General features: G+C 23.8%; 3 protein-coding genes across 4 annotated transcripts; 1 reads left to right on the top strand and 2 right to left on the bottom strand.

The window, feature by feature from the left end:
* Positions 1 to 1,403: 1,403 nt before the first annotated feature.
* On the top strand, positions 1,404 to 6,064 carry LOC129606158 (angiotensin-converting enzyme). The gene is made up of 7 exons (XM_055516293.1): positions 1,404 to 1,634; positions 3,462 to 3,526; positions 3,637 to 4,201; positions 4,310 to 5,240; positions 5,329 to 5,469; positions 5,594 to 5,766; positions 5,837 to 6,064. Exons 2-7 carry the CDS (start codon positions 3,485 to 3,487, stop codon positions 5,845 to 5,847), a joined length of 1,863 nt encoding a protein of 620 aa, XP_055372268.1. The 5' UTR covers positions 1,404 to 1,634; positions 3,462 to 3,484; the 3' UTR covers positions 5,848 to 6,064.
* Positions 5,883 to 9,666, bottom strand: LOC129606161 (venom peptide isomerase heavy chain). Of its 2 annotated transcripts, none has more exons than XM_055516297.1 (7): positions 9,375 to 9,666; positions 8,055 to 8,381; positions 7,882 to 7,990; positions 7,573 to 7,757; positions 6,690 to 6,893; positions 6,493 to 6,590; positions 5,883 to 6,411 (listed from the first exon to the last, which is right to left on the bottom strand). In XM_055516297.1, exons 1-7 carry the CDS (start codon positions 9,472 to 9,474, stop codon positions 6,298 to 6,300), a joined length of 1,137 nt encoding a protein of 378 aa, XP_055372272.1. In that variant the 5' UTR covers positions 9,475 to 9,666; the 3' UTR covers positions 5,883 to 6,297. The 2 variants fall into 2 exon arrangements, with proteins under 2 accessions (XP_055372272.1, XP_055372271.1); XM_055516296.1 differs by having other exon boundaries at positions 8,055 to 8,393; positions 9,375 to 9,664.
* Positions 9,667 to 14,378: 4,712 nt separating this feature from the next.
* Positions 14,379 to 17,829, bottom strand: LOC129606118 (angiotensin-converting enzyme). Its single transcript, XM_055516231.1, has 8 exons — positions 17,762 to 17,829; positions 16,845 to 16,882; positions 15,806 to 16,773; positions 15,352 to 15,709; positions 15,068 to 15,279; positions 14,860 to 15,000; positions 14,605 to 14,780; positions 14,379 to 14,534 (listed from the first exon to the last, which is right to left on the bottom strand). The coding sequence occupies exons 2-8, from the start codon at positions 16,863 to 16,865 to the stop codon at positions 14,521 to 14,523; spliced, it is 1,890 nt and encodes a 629-aa protein (XP_055372206.1). The 5' UTR covers positions 16,866 to 16,882; positions 17,762 to 17,829; the 3' UTR covers positions 14,379 to 14,520.
* Between the last annotated feature and the right edge of the window lie 95 nt (positions 17,830 to 17,924).

Here is a 17,924-nt window from a genome sequence, read left to right as displayed (position 1 = left end):
TATACATTAAATACGTAAAATAGAAATGTGGGTGATTTTAATTGCCAAAAATAAAAAGATAAAAGTAAGATTAATTTATTAGAAATGTTTTGGTATAACTCCAATTTTTAATGGTTTCGTTTTTTAAAAATGGTATAGGATAAAAACTGTAAAGGATATGTGAAGTTTTATTAGGTTTTCAGGTGAAGTAAATAGATGAATTTTTGTTTTAAATAATCTAATAATAAATCTATGACAAACAATTTTTAATAATAAATATTTTCTTTTTATGAAGTACAATTTTTTTTTTTGAAGATTTTTTTAATTATATACTTTTCATGATAAGAAAACAATTCTTCTTTTTAAACTATTCTAAGATTATATTCTTGATTTGGCTCGTGTCAAAATTTTCTATTCTCACTCATTTGAAATTAAAATTTGTGTCATTGAGCTGAGCTTAAATTTAAACTCACAAGTAAACAATATACTAAACGAAAATGAATAGAAACAAGGAAAACTGGAAATCTTCTAGTCTACTCTGAGATACATATTATATGAATTTAATTTTTGTTACATAGAAGGTTGTTTATTTAGATATAAGTATTAAGAAAAATACTTCATATTGAACTTTCTAATCACGAACTTTTATTATTTCATGATTATAATGTTATAAATTAAAATTTGTTTTAAAATAAATTGAAAAAAATATTAATTCAAGATATATTATTTGTTTAAAATTATTAAAAACAGTAATGTACTTACATATATTCCTTGTTTGCAGCATTAATACATAATGAATTAATTTATAATATGTTAATATGAATAATTTTGTTTAATAAAGTTAATTGAAAGTTTAAAGCATATTTTATTTCATCTGATATTATAAAAAAATATTTATAATCGAGTTCGATAAAATTTTTTCGACGATATACTAAATTCTATATATTTGTAAAAACGACCTACGATCTGCTTCGTTCTTCAGATTGCTCGAATTCATCAGCGGGGTGGATTTTGTGAGGGCGTTATAGCGTTGTAACCCACACGTACTGGAAGCGGGGGGGCACTACTAGTCGAGGTGTACTCTTATCCCGTCTGCACAGTAACGTAATATGAACGTATGAACAAGTATTTTTTTTCTGTATATACGAGTATAAACCGTTTAAAATATTCTAAACTAAAAGTAAATTTCAGCAATCTTTTTTAAATTGTTTGCACATTAATATATACAAATATATGTATGAAAAATCTCTCAATTTTATATTGAATGTTGAAATGTAGAAATGAGAAGATTATAATGGTACATATACGTTGCATGTATATAAAACTGAGCATAAATTTTTTTTTGTGTGGTGTATGAGAGCGACCCCGACCTGATCAAATAAAAGCTCAGTTGATCTTCAAAATTTGTTTAGTTTTGTGTGGAGTTTTGTCTTTAATATTTGTCGTTTTAAGTCCATAATTTTAATTGAAAAAAGTAGTGAAAAAGAGAAAATATAAAAGAAATAATATAAAAAAATTTAAGAAATAAATCAATTTTTATATTCTTTTTTTTTTTTTAAATAAAAAAGCAAAATATTTTTTTTTAGAAACTTGAAATGAAAGTATAATAAAAAGGGATACAATAAAATAGGCGAAAATATTTTTTTTTGAAATTGGTATGTAAATAAATGTAATGAATTTGTTAATTTAATTTAATATATATGTAAGTATATTTTATTTATTTAAGGTTTAAAATTTAATTGAATTTAATGTTTTTTTTTAATTTAAAACTTATAATAAGAAACTTTTAATAATATGTAGCATTTAATTAGTAATTTTATCAATTTCTAATAGAATTATGCTACTGTAAAAAATATAGAGAAATGTTTGGCGGAAATGTTTCTAAATGAAGAATTTTGTTGAAATTACTGTACTCATTTTAACAGTTATGATTAATAAGCGGGAGTTTTCTCAAGTATTGGTATAATTGTAGGTATTCATTTGAGAACTCTATTCAATTGGTATACAAAACAGACATTTTATATTTGAACACAAATTCAGTAAAATTATCAATAATTTATTGTAAATAATTAAATGTTTCATAGAAATATTAAACAAATTCATAACGCAAATATTGTTCGTATTCTGTACATAACTATGTAGATACTATAATCTTGTACTTATTCTGTACATAATTATGTACATACATATTATTTGTATTTTGACTCAAAAACAATAAGACCATATGCTTACAAAGTTATTCATTTTCAACATACTGTTTGTGTACAGTGTACACCAACGATACTTAATTTTTTCTAACTTAAAAATAAATATTTATTCAATATTACGTTTAACGTTTGTATTTAATTTTTCGGTTACGTCATACGAATAGAAGCCTTTACGAATTTTTTTTTTTTTGCAGATACAGTAAATTCCTTTTTTTGATGGTAAGGAAAATAGAGATTTAAAATAATTTTTATTTTATCTATTATTTTTAGCCCCAATTTAATAAATTTGATATTCATATTTAAATTTACATAGAAAAATATTTGAATTGCGAGGTTTTTTTCCCTATACCCAATTCATTTCCCAAAAAAAAAAATATCTGTATTATAAGAATTTTTTGGTGGAATTTTTAATGTATTATAAAAAATTAACATTTATTCAGATTGAATGAAATAAATATTTTTACATGGATTTTAATCTAACAAAGCAAGAAATTGAAACTCATTGAAATCGAATATCATTTATTTTTAAACCGGCACAAAAATGTACAGTTATGATATAGCATAAGATTTATAGAATTTTAATTATTACCGTAAGGTCAAATAGTTTATGAACTGTAAGCTCAACCGTTTCGAAATGATAACATTTTTTATTTAACTTTTCTAATTTGCGATTTACGTGTATTAAAATTTATACATAATTTCCTACTACTTACATAATGTACATATGAACCTACATGAAGAATAATTCAATTAATTATTAAATTAAAACTTATTTAAAAATTGCAGTATATGTCGACAATCGACATAATGTATTTGTAATAAATTATCAACTTTAAATTTATGGTAAATCAAAAACAAAAAAAAAAATAAGAAAAAAAAATTATTAACGTAAAGCACGTAAAAGTTTTGCAAGGCATAAAAAAAATTAATAAAAAATTTGCGGTTAATAACTCTCATTTCAATTTTAATAACGATTATAAAATAACAAGGTTTTTTTTTTTTGATTTTCTAAATACATGTTAATTTTTTTTATTAATTTTTAAGGTTTTAAATTTTAATAATGTTCTAATAATCATTATTACAAGATAATTATAAATTTTTGACAATAGATTTAAATACAATTAAAGTTTTCCCACCGTCAAATTTAATATATTTTTATTCATAGAGTTTATAATAGATTGTAATGAATTTAATTAAATTTCAAAAATATATAATAACAATCAATTTTATTTAAAATAACAAAGAGTAACTAAATTTCTTATTTTTATCATAAAGGTACTGAGATTTAATCCAGCAAGATGAAGTTAAGTTTATGCTTTGTGTGCATTTGCATAATGCAGGTAACACTTTCAATAAAATTAAAATTTGCATTAAAAGCACAAATGACAAATAATATATACATATACAGTTATAATTTTTACACATACATTCACTTTACTTCAATATATAGCTAACGAACGGTGCTCCAGCAGAATCATCTCTTAATGATGAAGAAAAAGAAGCTTTACAACTTATTAATGATTTAAATGAAGAAATGAATAGCCTTAGTAATCGAAATTATGTAGCAGAATGGGCTTTTGCATCAAATATAACTGATGAAAATGAAAAACATAAAAATGAAGTTCAAGCAGAAACTGCTAAACAAACCCGTGAACTTGTTAAAAAATTACAAAAATTTAATTGGAGAGAATTTAAAAATGAAGATTTAAAACGCCAATATAAATTATCAACAAAATTGGGTTATGCTATTTTAGATGATGATGATTTTAAAGATCTATTAGAAAATTTATCAAAAATGGAAACAAATTATGCTAAAGTAAAAATTTGCGCTCATTTAAATCGAACGAAATGTGATTTATCATTAGAGCCACATATTCAAACTATTATAGTTAGAAGTCGTGATCCAGAAGAATTAAAATATACATGGACACAATGGTATGATGCTGCTGGAAAGCCTGTACGTAAAAATTTTGAAAAATATATTGAATTGAAAACGAAAGCTGCCAAATTAAGTAGTAAGTTTTACATTTCAATAAAAATTAATTTCTTACATTTCAATAAAATCCTGTATTATATTTTTATTAAATTTTCTTATTTTCTTAAATTTTTTTCTTTGATTGTAGATTATACATCTGGTGCTGAAGAATGGTTAGACGAATATGAAGATGAGACATTTGAAAAGCAAGTTGAAGATGTTTTAACAGATTTGAAACCATTTTATGAACAACTTCATGGTTATGTACGTTGGCGTTTACGACAAAAATACGGTGATTTACATGTATCAGAGAAAGGACCAATTCCGATACATCTTTTGGGAAATATATGGGGTCAAACCTGGGGTGAAATTGCAAATTTAGTAGCACCATTCCCAAATAAACCAATGGTAAATGTTAATGCTGAAATGAAAGCACAAGGAATAACACCATTGAAAATGTTTCAAATGGGTGATGAATTCTTTCAATCAATAAATATGACAAAATTACCAAAATCATTTTGGGAGAATAGTATATTAGAAAAACCAAAAGATGGTAGGGAATTAGTATGTCATGCTAGTGCATGGGATTTCTACTCTCAAGATGATGTTCGCATTAAACAATGTACAGAAGTAACACAAGAACAATTATCTGTTGTACATCATGAATTAGGTCATATTCAATATTTCTTACAATATCAACATTTACCACATGTTTATAGAAGCGGTGCAAATCCCGGTTTTCATGAAGCTGTTGGTGATGTTTTAGCATTATCTGTCAGTACACCAAAACATTTAGAAAAAATTGGTTTACTAAAAGATTATAAACCAGATGAAGAAGCACGTATCAATCAATTGTTTTTAACTGCGTTAGACAAAGTTGCTTTTCTACCATTCGCATACACAATGGATAAATACCGTTGGCAAATATTACGTGGTGAATTAAAACCAGAAGAATGGAATTGTGGTTTTTGGAAATTACGTGACCAATATTCTGGTCTTGAACCACCAGTCAAAAGAACTGAAGATGATTTTGACGCACCAGCTAAATATCATATATCAGCTGATGTTGAATATTTAAGGTTTGAAATTTAAATTAATTTTTATTTTGAATATTAATTTGCAATACTTGTTAGAAAGATTTTCATAATGTTTTATTGTGTGTTGCAGGTATTTTGTTTCATTCATAATACAATTTCAATTTTATAAGGCTGCTTGTGTTAAGTCTGGTCAATATGAACCTGGTAACCCAGAATTACCACTAGATAACTGTGATTTTTATGGAAGTCCTGAGGCTGGAAATGCTTTTAAGTAAGATTTTGAACTGCCTTTTCCTTATTTATTTTAATTAATTCCTGAATAATAATATTAAATTGTATTTCAGTAACAATAAATATAAATTGTATTTTAATATTGTATTATCATTTGCTTTCAGGGAAATGTTATCTTTGGGAGCGTCAAAGCCATGGCCTGATGCAATGGAAGTTTTTACTGGAGAGAGAAAAATGTCTGGTGCTGCCCTTCGTGAATACTTTGAGCCATTAATGAATTGGCTTAAAGCTGAAAATGAAAAGAATAAAGTCCATATTGGATGGGAAAAATCTGATAGTAAGAATATTATTTACATAAAATTAAAATTAAAATTATACTCAAAATAATCCTTTATTTTTCTTTTTAGAATGTGGGTGATTTTTAAGTTTTTTATAAAAAAAAACAATTATGAATAATATTTTATTATTATTTATTTTAAGTTTAAAATTCCAACAACTATGTTAGTGTTTAATTTAATTTTAACTAAAAATTAGCGTGTAAATAAATTCATTGTTATACTATTCGCTTTTAATAAATAGAAACAGAAACTCAGTTAAACTTAAAACTAAATAAAAATATTTTTATTTTAACATAATTCTTTAAAACATTTTTAAATTAATTTTATATATTATGTGGAGTTTCACTTTTATGTAGGTATATCCCAAAAAATTAAGGTTGACAAAATATTTTTGAACTATCAATAATTTTCATTCTAAGTATATCACATTAATTAAATTAAATAATAATTTTAAATATTCTTTTGTCTTACTAATTTATCCAAATTAATAGGATAATGTTAACACTAAACCAATTTTTTACACAAAAAATTTATTCTGTGGGTGTATTATCTTGTATCCAATCAGCATAATATGAAATTGATGTATAAACACTTGGAATACGTGCACCACCGCAATTATCTGATCCAAAAGACATTATACCAATCTAAATAAAAGTTATAAATATTATAAAAAGAAATAATTTAGAACGATTAAAAAAACAAATTAATATTAATTTAAATTTTACTTGTGAATAAATTCCATTTTCTTGTATAAATAATGGTGCACCACCAAAACCTTGACAAACATCTTTGCCTTCACCACCAGCGCACATCCATTGACCATCTTCAATAATATGTAAAAGCATTTATATTTTAATATATGTGTACTTAATATTTTAAAAATATTTTTATTTTTCTCTACGGTGATACTAACTATACTTACCAACGGAATTTGGTGATTCCAATGCACCAGTTGAACCATAAACACGTAAACATAATTCCCATGCTGCTAATGGTAATTCTAATGATACCATTTCATTTGAACGATAATTTGATGATGAAAGTTTACCCCATCCAGCAATTGTAACACGTTTTCCAACAACTAAGTTTATTTTCGATTTTTGAAGACAAATTGGCTGTGATGCAACTAAAATGATTGAAATTATTGAAATAATTTTAAATTATGTGACAAAATTTGACCTAAATTAAAAAATTACATGTTAGTACATATTAAACTTTAATACAGTGCAAATTATTACTCTTAATTTAAAGAAAAAAAAAATAACTTGACTTTTTTAATTTTTTTCTATATATACTCGTATAACTGGTGTTTTTCAAAACGTTTCTCCCATCACAATTATAATTTTCAACTGATATTTTTAATTGGTTACGTCAATATGGTTATAAACAATAAAAGTGAGAAATAATTATCACCTTCGTATGAGTAAACCTTTATAAATTATAACATTTTATATTTGCCTATGTTTTGCATTCCTTTTTATGCATTTTGCACCAGTTTCATACGATCTAATAAATTTCAATGGGAAATATTTATTAAAGTAATTTTACTGAAATGTAGGGTAACTTTATAAGTTTATATACATACATATATGTACATTTGTATACTTTAGTGTATATTCCACTTTAAAACTATAATTATAAGAATATACATACTATTTAAATTATTTGTAATTGAACTGCAATTTTCTTTTCAATTCTAATCTAATAATATTTTAGTTTTCGTCTTATATTAATTTTATTATTGTTACTAGTTTGTAGAATGAGTTACTTTGTGCTATTGTATTACTAAATAAATATATACTTACCTGAATAGTTCATAGGTGTTTTTAATATTAATAAAGCAATATCATGATGATATTGGCCATGTTTATAATCTGGATGTACAATAACATGACTAATAGCATGATTTACTGAACGTGGTGCACAAAAACCACTAGAAGCACAATCAGGTTCTGTAGTTGTATCGTATTCACCGATTCGTATGCTAGATCTTTAAGAATATTTAATAATTATAATGAATTGAATTATAACAAAATAATATAGAGTTTTATTAGATTTAAAATAAATTTCAATAATTTTTATGAGAGAAATTAAACTAATAAATAATAACATACAATCGATGTCCATCTGCTTTTGCTAAAGCACAATGCGCTGCCGTTAAAACAACTCTTTTTGATATTATTGAACCTGTACAGGGATATGCAAAATTTCCCGTATTAACATCTACATAAGAAGTAAAATATAAAAGATTAAAAATTAGAATTTTTTGTAAATAACTAAGGTGTACTTTTAAATCCAACTCTTGCCACAAATGGATATGTTCCCAATCCTTTATAAAATTGTCCTTGAACTAAACTTCGGCCACAAACTTGATTACGTTCTAATGGATTACTTGGACAACATACATGTGGTACATCTTCATTTTGATTGCAGAATAATGATTTATCATTATAATAACAACTTTTTGCAATATCATAAATTATTGGTGAACATTCAATTAATGGAACACATTCACTTGCTGCTGGACAATCAATACCACCACCAACACCATCATAAAATTGCCGTACTTTTAAAAATGGATTTGGTTTTGTTGGATGTTGATTATTTGATGGTACTAAAAGACGATCTTAAAGTAATTAAATTTATAATTATTAATTTAAAATTATTACTTTAAATTAAATATCAAAATATCAAATTTCGAGTAAGTTTTAAAAATTGCCTTATATTATTATTTATAGTACACATAAATAATTGCAGAAGTTAATATTCACATCACGTATTTTGTATGTAATTGGATAAAATATCGAAAAGGATGTAGATATCAAGATTTTCTCATTTTAAGTACGTTTAAATTTTATATTTAAGTAAAAATTAAATTAATAGAAAAATTTTATAATTTTCAAGTCACATTAATCAAAACTACAACTTTCTTCATGTTAATTTTGAGTGTTCTATTACAACCATTAATTTTTAATTTTTAATTATTGTTACGCTAAATTAAGTTGAAGTTTTATTAAAACTTGCAGAGGAATACTTGGATAGGAATACAAGGTTTGTATTTGTCTCAAATTTAACCGAACATATTGTTTTTAAATACAAAAATTTTGGTGATTATAGGTTCCATTAATAAGGACGCAATTATTATTGACTTATGTTAATTTAGGGTTTTATATATGTCATAATTATTGTCTTAATCGAAAATCACTTTTTAATTGAAAATCATTTTAGAACAAACACAAAGGGTTTTGAAAAATCAATTTCAATATTCCAATGTTCTCAATAATATTTTTAAGAATTCAAAGGAATATTGAAATATTCTAGTGCGTTTATTGATATTTTAGTGCTTTATTGTATATTTATGTGTTACTAATATTGTATACATTAATTACGTGCATTCTCAACTAATTTATGGAAATAAATTCAAAATTACAAAATCGTTTGCATTTTTAAAAATTTTTGCAGTAAGTTTTTTTTCTAGTAAAATAAAACTTTTTTTTTCTAATATAGTAAGATCATAAGGTAATATACAATATATAAGATTTAAAAATATAATTCAAACATGCCATAATAATTAATAAATTTACGGATCATATATTAAATTTATTACCGAACGTTCCTTGTTCACAATATCCTGGACTATATTCCCATAAAATTAATAATCCAAATATATTCTTCAACAAATTCACAATTAATTTTAACATTTTCATTTTCAGATATTTTTTTTGCTTTATATTAAAATGATCATTTAAAATTTATAGGGAAAATTGAAATTTTAATAAAGAACAAAAAATAACCAAAAAAAAAATTTTTTTTCAAACTTTTCACTTTTTTTTTTTAAATTTCACTTTTTTGTATTGCTAACCGTTTAAAGAATCGTAAAATTAACCGTAATTTGTTAGTTTTTTGTAAAAATAAAGACCGTCGAAAAAAAAATCATAAAAGGATAAAAATTTGCGTTTATTTTGATTTGTTTTTAACTAGAGCAAAGTTAAATTAGAACTAAATTTGAGATCATAACATTTTTGTATTTAGAAAATATTGCATCCCATTTTAAATTCATTAGACGTGAACTGATTTTACATTTTTTTTTTGCATTTTTTTTCTTCTCAATTAATGATTATATCTTTTCATAAATGTTAATAAAAATTAGCTTTTTTTCATTATTATTAAAGTTCATTTAAAAAAAAAACTAAATATTAAAATAAATAATAACAAATAAAAATAAATAATTACCATTAGAAATACCAACAAGTTAGAATTTCCGCTTACTGGACATAATTTTGTGTACCTATTTGTTTTCTTCTTTTTACTACTATAATTTTATCGTCAACACTACAAATTTTCCGATTTAATCAAATATACAATTTAATATAAAAACTTTCGCAATATCATCTAAATTTTAACTTATAAAGTATGTGTTGATTTGTATGTGTTTTATTCCTGAACTTTGACTTTAGATCATAGTTCATATGCTGAAGTTGTTACACCATTTATAATGTTAAAGATAAAAAATGTAACAAAATATCGTCTTTATCCAATAGTGAATAAACTCCAAAAGTTTAATTTTACAAAGAGCAAATAGAGAGTGCAGCGGGTAAAACTTTTTTATTTTAATATAATGCAGATGATGGTTTAATATCGTCAGAGGCAATCATTTGACAATACTATACTTAATATCACTAATATTTTTGTGCTTGTTTTTGTAAAAAATGAAATTTATTATTTTAAGTAAAATATGTAAAAAACCACGTTTGCATGCAATAATGAAAATATACTCGTACGTTTACAAAGTGTTATACTTAAAAAGTGTATGAGATTGTACTAGTGACAGCAGAAGATATCAAATAGCTAATTGACGTCTCAAATTATATAAATTTGTAATATTTTTGTTAATGTACTTGAAGTAAAGTATATTTCCACTGTAATGTAAAATAATTCATTTATGAGGGTTCCACATAAAAACCAGTGCATTATCCATACTTTACCTTTATATAAGATACACGATTACACATTTAGCTTTTAAACAATTGAAATTATAAATAACCTCAATTTAGTATAATAACTTTTCATTTTTGTGTTCATTTCAAAATTGAATAATTTGAAATTTATCAATCAAATACAATAAATCCGCTATTATATAAGCTTTATTTTCTGCTTTTTTGATTTTCTTCTAGAATATACTTGAACCTAATATATTACTGACCATATAGTTATCAAGAGTAACGAAATAAGTTATTTTTTCCGCATAAACTGCGTGATATACTTAATGACAGAATAATAATAATATATTTTAAATTGGTCCAATGAATTTGATATTAAATTCAGCTTTGACAAATTAATTTTTGGATTTTTTGTCAGCTATGCTCCACATAGTTATTATATATATATATATACATATATATGTGTGTGTATATATATAGAAATTCTGTGTATAAGATATACATACATATATGTGTAGGTAAATAAATAAAGACTATCAAATTTTTAGGCTTTATATTTCCTGAATAATGTATTTTCCAATTATTTCTCAGAATATATAGAAAAATTTTTAAAAGCATATATTTAAAAATAATTAGATATTCTACAGTTATAATTTTATTAATTTAATTTATGTGCGATATAATGTATAATTTGTAAAGTTTTGAATTTTTTAAAAAATATTTAGTGTAAACATATTGAAGGAACATTGTGTAGGTTTTAGATATGTATGTGATAGAAAATTCAATTTGTTTAATAAAATTTTGAGGCGAAATGCAGAAAAGTTATAATATTCGAATGATCAAAATATTATCAAGGTAAATGACAATTTTCTTATTTACAATTAACATATACGGGTACATTATCAAATAAATATTTGGAAATATTTTTTTTGGAGAAGTTTTGTTGCACCTTATATTGAGATTTATATTGAGCATTTTGTTCTATTGTATTATTATTTTAAAATTTACATAAATAAAAAAATTTCTACGACAGCCTTTGCTTATAATATAAAAATATTCTATACCAAATACTCTATAGTAGATTTGATATTATCAAAATGGGTTTGTTTAAATTTTTAAATTGTAAATTGTTTAAATTTATTTGAAAATTCTATCAAAAAGCTGAAAGGAGAACTCGGGTTATATATGTATTTATAAATCCATGATTACATGGCATATATTATTTTTAAATCACGCTGGAAATTGCACTTTCATCCAATTTACTCTTAAAATCTATGTCGATATTAGTTCGTTGCGGAAATTTTCTAATATTTACTAATAAAAAAATTAATTAAATGAGAAAACAGTGTACTTTTCAGCTTAAAATATTTATGGTAAATCTTTGTAAATTTAAAATTTTCAATGTAAAATTACTCAAATCAAATCATGTATAAGTTAAGTGTATAAAGTATGTATAAAAAAAGTCATACAGAGATAAGTGTATTAAGTATGTATAAAAAAATTGAAAAGTTGGTAGCTTCTATATTTCCAGAGGTATAAATTTTCAATAGGATAATATAAAATAACACCTTCAAAGGAAGTTCTCGTCGTTTTAAAGTATTTATCACTATATGACGCCAGAAAACATATTTACATAATTATTTATTATTATCATAACCAGTATTAAATTAGAGACCTTTATATATATATATATAAAATAAGGATAATAGAATAAATAAATTCGAATTAATGTAATGTAGTGATTTGCAAAGTAGCACATCTTCAACAAATTTATAAAAAAAATTTATTTTAATTGAAGTTTTTAACTGAAGAATAGTGGCTCAATCTCAAACATAAAATTTCGGGCTAAATACATTTTAAAACCACAATGTAAAACTTGTATTTATAGTACTTTTTTGTATCACCTTCATCAATTTTAATATTTTAAAATAGTTTTATATAAAAGAACCACGAAATCAGTAATTTGTAGGTTGCATCACTTTAATTTTAAGCGTTTCAATAAAATTATTCATATTAATATTTCAAACTATATTATAATAATTGCATATTTTTCGGATGAGAACAAATGTTAAAAGAAGATTAAAAAAAATCACGGATTTACGGCTAATTATAGGCTACTTAAAAAATATAATTACTTTTTTATACGGGGTTTTTATACGGGCCATATGTATGTATCAGCATATGTATCTTGCTCAGCGTACAATTCTGCGATGATTTAGATATGTTCGTCCGCCCGTTCGATAACTCAAAAACGAATAATACAATCGACACATAAGTTTCACAAGTTGTCATACAACAGCTGAGTTTATTTTAAATATTTGAAAAATTAATAAAGATATATATATATGAAAATTTGTAAAGGTGTGTCCAATTATATTCTACATATGCTCTAAAAATTTTAATGACATGGAACTCCAAATGCAAATTTTTTATATTCGGAAAAATAATGATGTCAGATTCATGAAATTTGGCAGTTGTGTATCCAATGATAGATTGAAGACATATCCGTGAAGTTTCTATAGAATGGTTTCACAGGTTCGAGTAATTGCTATGCAACAATGAAAGGTGCAGGGTATAATTCAATCGGTTTATACCGACTGAAACGTTTTTACTTGTTTTATGTTATTTTAGGTATTTTTTGTTATTTGTTTTAATAGAAGATTAATAAAGCAAAAAGTTTCAAAGAAAAGTGTAGCCGAATGAAAATTGAAAGTTTGCGAAATTTTTAGGGGCAAAAATTGGAAGAAGAAAGATCTATAAATTTTTGCACTATAATGTAAATTATTTATTAATGTTTAGAAGCTAATAAAATTTAGAGATTTCAGCACCATATCGTCTAAGGGAAAAATGACGTTAAAAATATGCCAATAAAAGTTTAAGAGAATAACAATTAAAGCGAACGGCTATATTGCCATTGTAACGTTTCGCTATGCTGTTAGGTAAACGTTGCAAGAAGGTAAAAAGCTTCTGATCTTAATGGCAGTAATAATTTTGTTCTATATAAATTTGTATAAAAGTTGTGATATAGTAGAAATATTTTTTTTTCTTAATTCACAGAAATTTGAATAAATTAAAAAATTATTCGATTATTTTGCATTTTAATTATTAATTTTTTTGTTATTGTTTATTTACATTTATATTATTATCTTTTTATTGTAATCTAGAAAAAACCTATACCGGTTTATTAACTCTTAATTAAAAAACCTGATTTTATTCATGCAACCAATTATAAAATAATAAAATTATTATAAAAATAGAAAATATAAAAAGATTTCTAATAAAAAATAATTAACAAAAAAATTTTGAATACTACATCATCTACTTCAAACCTAAATGCAATATTTTTGTAAAGGGTTTAATGAAGTCGAAACTAAAATTTAAAAAAAAAATTAATTCTTTTCAAAAATATTAATTTATTTTGAAATAAATTAGGAACATAATTTTGATACTGTGAGAGCGAGTGAGTTGGAAAAAAATTAAAGTAATAGAAAACCCGTTTCAAACACAAAAAATAAACTTAGACTTTCTTCCAATGGCATCGAATCAAAATTAAGCTTCTAAATTTAGAACTGTCTGATAGAATTTTAGATTTAAAAAATATTTTCACAAAAATATATGATTGCATAACTAATATTGCTTCTTTGTAAGAAAAACTCGTATATTTAAAAAAATTTGTTTTTTATTTTCAATTGATCCTTCAGGTACAAAATTTGGTAGAAAAAAAAACAATTATTATTAGAAAACTGGCAAGTTTTTTTTTTAATTAAGCATTGGCACATTGATGTAATCACAATAATTATTAAGACACTTCTTTTATGCTTTGCATTCTGCAATTGAATTAAATATAAAAATTAGTTATTTTTAAATTAACAAGGTAAAAAATAAAATTAAACATACGATTGGTTTCTTGCCATCCAACTTCAGCATTATTTTGTTCATTATCCTTTTTCAACCATTCTATTAATGGTTCAAAATATTCAATTAAACCATCAAAACTAAGTTCAGTTTCACCATCAGTTAATATAGACAAGATTTCTTTCCATGATTTTGATGATCCAAGTGACATTGCTTTTCTATATATTAAAACCGGGAAAAAAAAAACAAAACAATAAATAGTATAGAACTTACATTATTGCTTTTTAATATTCTTACGAAACATTTTCACCAATCTCAGGATGATCTGATAAATCACAATCATTTAATTGTAAATTTGGATTTCCTTTTTCATATTGTCCTGCTTTTTCACATAAATGTTTATAAACTTGATATTTAATTGCTGTACCAATGATTGTTCTAAAAAAAATAATCAAATTGTAATAGAAGAGTGCAAATTTTTAAATGTGTCCTTGTAATATTTTACCCTGAATAAATTTCATCAACACCTATTAAAAGTTTCGATGGTATATCAAAATCTTTATTTGATCTTTGATATGGTGGTATAGCTCCAGTATATTTTTCGGTAAGATCCCAATATGCACAATTATCCCATGTTTTAATTTTCTCATTCATAACGTCAATACGATATTTATCAAGAATATATAAAACTGGAAGGACGAAAACTTCTTGGAAACCCTTTGATTTAGAAATGAATTGAGGTTATTAATAGAATGTTTAAAAAATTGTTAGAAAAACTTGTTCACTTACCAAAAAGTATAATCTATTCAATCGTCTTTCTGCATTATAAGCATCACTTGGTAATATTCCAATTTTTTCTAAATATTTTGGTGTTGTTGCTGATAATGAGAAAACTTTTCCTAATGATTCATAGAAATCCTGAAACGGTTCCATTTGAAATAGTGTTGGTTGAATTTTAGATTCTTTATGAAAATGTAAAGTAGAGACAGTCTCAAACATATTCATTAAACGTAGATTATCTACATTCGGACAATGTGTCATTTTTGGTGATGTATTTTTACCATAATAATTGTATACTTTATTTGTGCAATATAAATATGTTTCGCTTGGATCACCTTTAGGTAAAACGTTTTTATCCCAGAAATCACTTGCATAATAAAAATATTCGATTATTATTAAGATATTTAGAAATTATATATTAAGATATTTCATATGTTCTATCAATATTATATTATATATTTACCTTTCGAGAGGAGTAAGACCAATAGATTGGTAAAAGCTTTCAGCTAATTCAAAGAAAGATTTTGGTAGAAGTTCTTTTTTCTGTAACGCTTCCGTAACATTCGGTAATCCAGCTTCATGATATGGTAATTCAATACCATCATGATCTTCATTACGAAAAGCAGCACTAATATATTTCTCTGATAATTGTTGTGGGAATGGCCAATTATAACGTATAGTTTCAGATCCATATTTTTGTCTTAATAAACCACGAATACGTGCGTGAAATTGTTCAAATAATGGTTGTATTTGTACTACTAATTTATCTATAATTCGTATGATTTCATCACCTTTACCAAATTTTCTAAACCAATAATCTGATGGTTTCTGATAACCATTTGCAGTAGCAGTTTTTCTATAAAATTCAATAAATCTTGTAAAATCATCTTTTGCTTGAAAACCACTTTTTGTTTGCCATTCATTCCAATAATATTCAATTTCTTCAGTATTATTAGAATTATGAATGATTTCTTGAACATGTGGTATAAGTGTTAAATTACACAATTGTCGATCTTCAAATGAACATATATACACTTTTCTATATATTAAAGACATATTAGCTTGTGTAGCTTCTAATTCTGCCATATCGTCTTCATTTAATGCTTCATAACCAAGATTTGGTAGATTCGTAAATAAATCATTTAATTTATTATCTTTTATATCATTTAAATTAAATTTACTCTTAGTTTTTTCTTCATTTATAAATTTTTTTAATTTAGTTAATTCTTTTGATAATTTTATTTCTTCTGGTGTTTCACCTTCTTCAGCTTCCTCTTCATTATAATATGCATCCTTTTTCCAAGCAATATCAGTTTTTTGATCATTAATTGTAGCTAATTCATTATCAAAATTATCTAAGAAGTTTTTCAGTTCTTCTTCATTGGAAATATCACATTTAACAAAACATAATGATGATATTAACGCAAAAATCTTTAGAAAAATTTTAATAGAAAAATAATAAATTATTTATTTATAGAAAATTAATATGTTTCCAAAATTACCAGAACGTATAAGTGTGGCATTTTGTACTGCGACTATGCTATTTTAAAAAATCGGAAAAATTAAAAATTTGTTATTTAATTATAAAAGAAAATTTTTATAAAAATGGTTAATATTTTAGTAGTTTAATGTACTTTTACTTCTGACTTTCAAATAAAAAAATTCAATAACAATATTTCTGTGTTTTTAAAGTCAAAGACATTGTGGAACTGCTGTAAATCCTTTCAATACTTATAAGAATCGTATATTGATATAAAATATACCTTATAAACTTAATAACCCTGACACCCAAAACGCAGTATTAATGTAGTATTACATTGTTTCTGTACTCCATATTGCAGAATAAAAAATTTATATAATGTAGCAAGATACGAAAATCTAAAATGGATTTTAACTACGCAGTAAGAAAGCAGACGGCGTAGTGCAAAAATCGAAACTATGATGCAGTACTTTTTATTACCGTAATTGTAGTAAATTTTTTTCACTGTATTTTGGATGTTACGGTAATTTAATTTTATAATTTTATTAAAATTTTTTAATACTCTAAATTTTGTTGCAATGCTATTTAAAATTTTAACAATTTTTAGAAAAAATATTGAAAAGTTTAATTTCCGTTTGTTTCTATAATACATTTAAGACATAAATTTCGAAATAAAAATTATCGTAAAAGATTTTCTTCACACTATGTGTAAAATTATAGCAATTAGTACGATGACTCTAAATAATTTAATTCATAATTTTATTTTAAAAGATTAATTCTTTACTAAAAATAACTCATAATTTTATATAATTAATTTAAATTAAATAAATAGTTATGTAATTTGAATATTAAATAATAATTAACATAGAATTTTATTTAAATTTCAATTAATAACCAGTTTTTTATTTTTTGCAAAAAAAAAGCATAAATTTTAAATACCTTGTTTTTTCTTTATATTTTGTTAAAGTTTTAGATCCGATTTTTCGATTTGAATATACCAAGATTCGATCACAGACTAAATTGATTTTTCTTTTTTTAAATCTTAGTTTTCAAAAATTTTTTAGCATATAGAAAAGCTTATTCAAATTTTAATAATTTTATA

This window comes from Condylostylus longicornis, unplaced genomic scaffold (genome assembly GCF_029603195.1).
Source record: "Condylostylus longicornis isolate FDR11 unplaced genomic scaffold, ASM2960319v2 ptg000017l, whole genome shotgun sequence".
In the NCBI taxonomy this organism is placed as follows: domain Eukaryota; kingdom Metazoa; phylum Arthropoda; class Insecta; order Diptera; family Dolichopodidae; genus Condylostylus; species Condylostylus longicornis.
The sequence above is the reverse complement of the archived record's forward strand: the minus strand, read 5'-3'. Positions and strand labels throughout refer to the sequence as shown.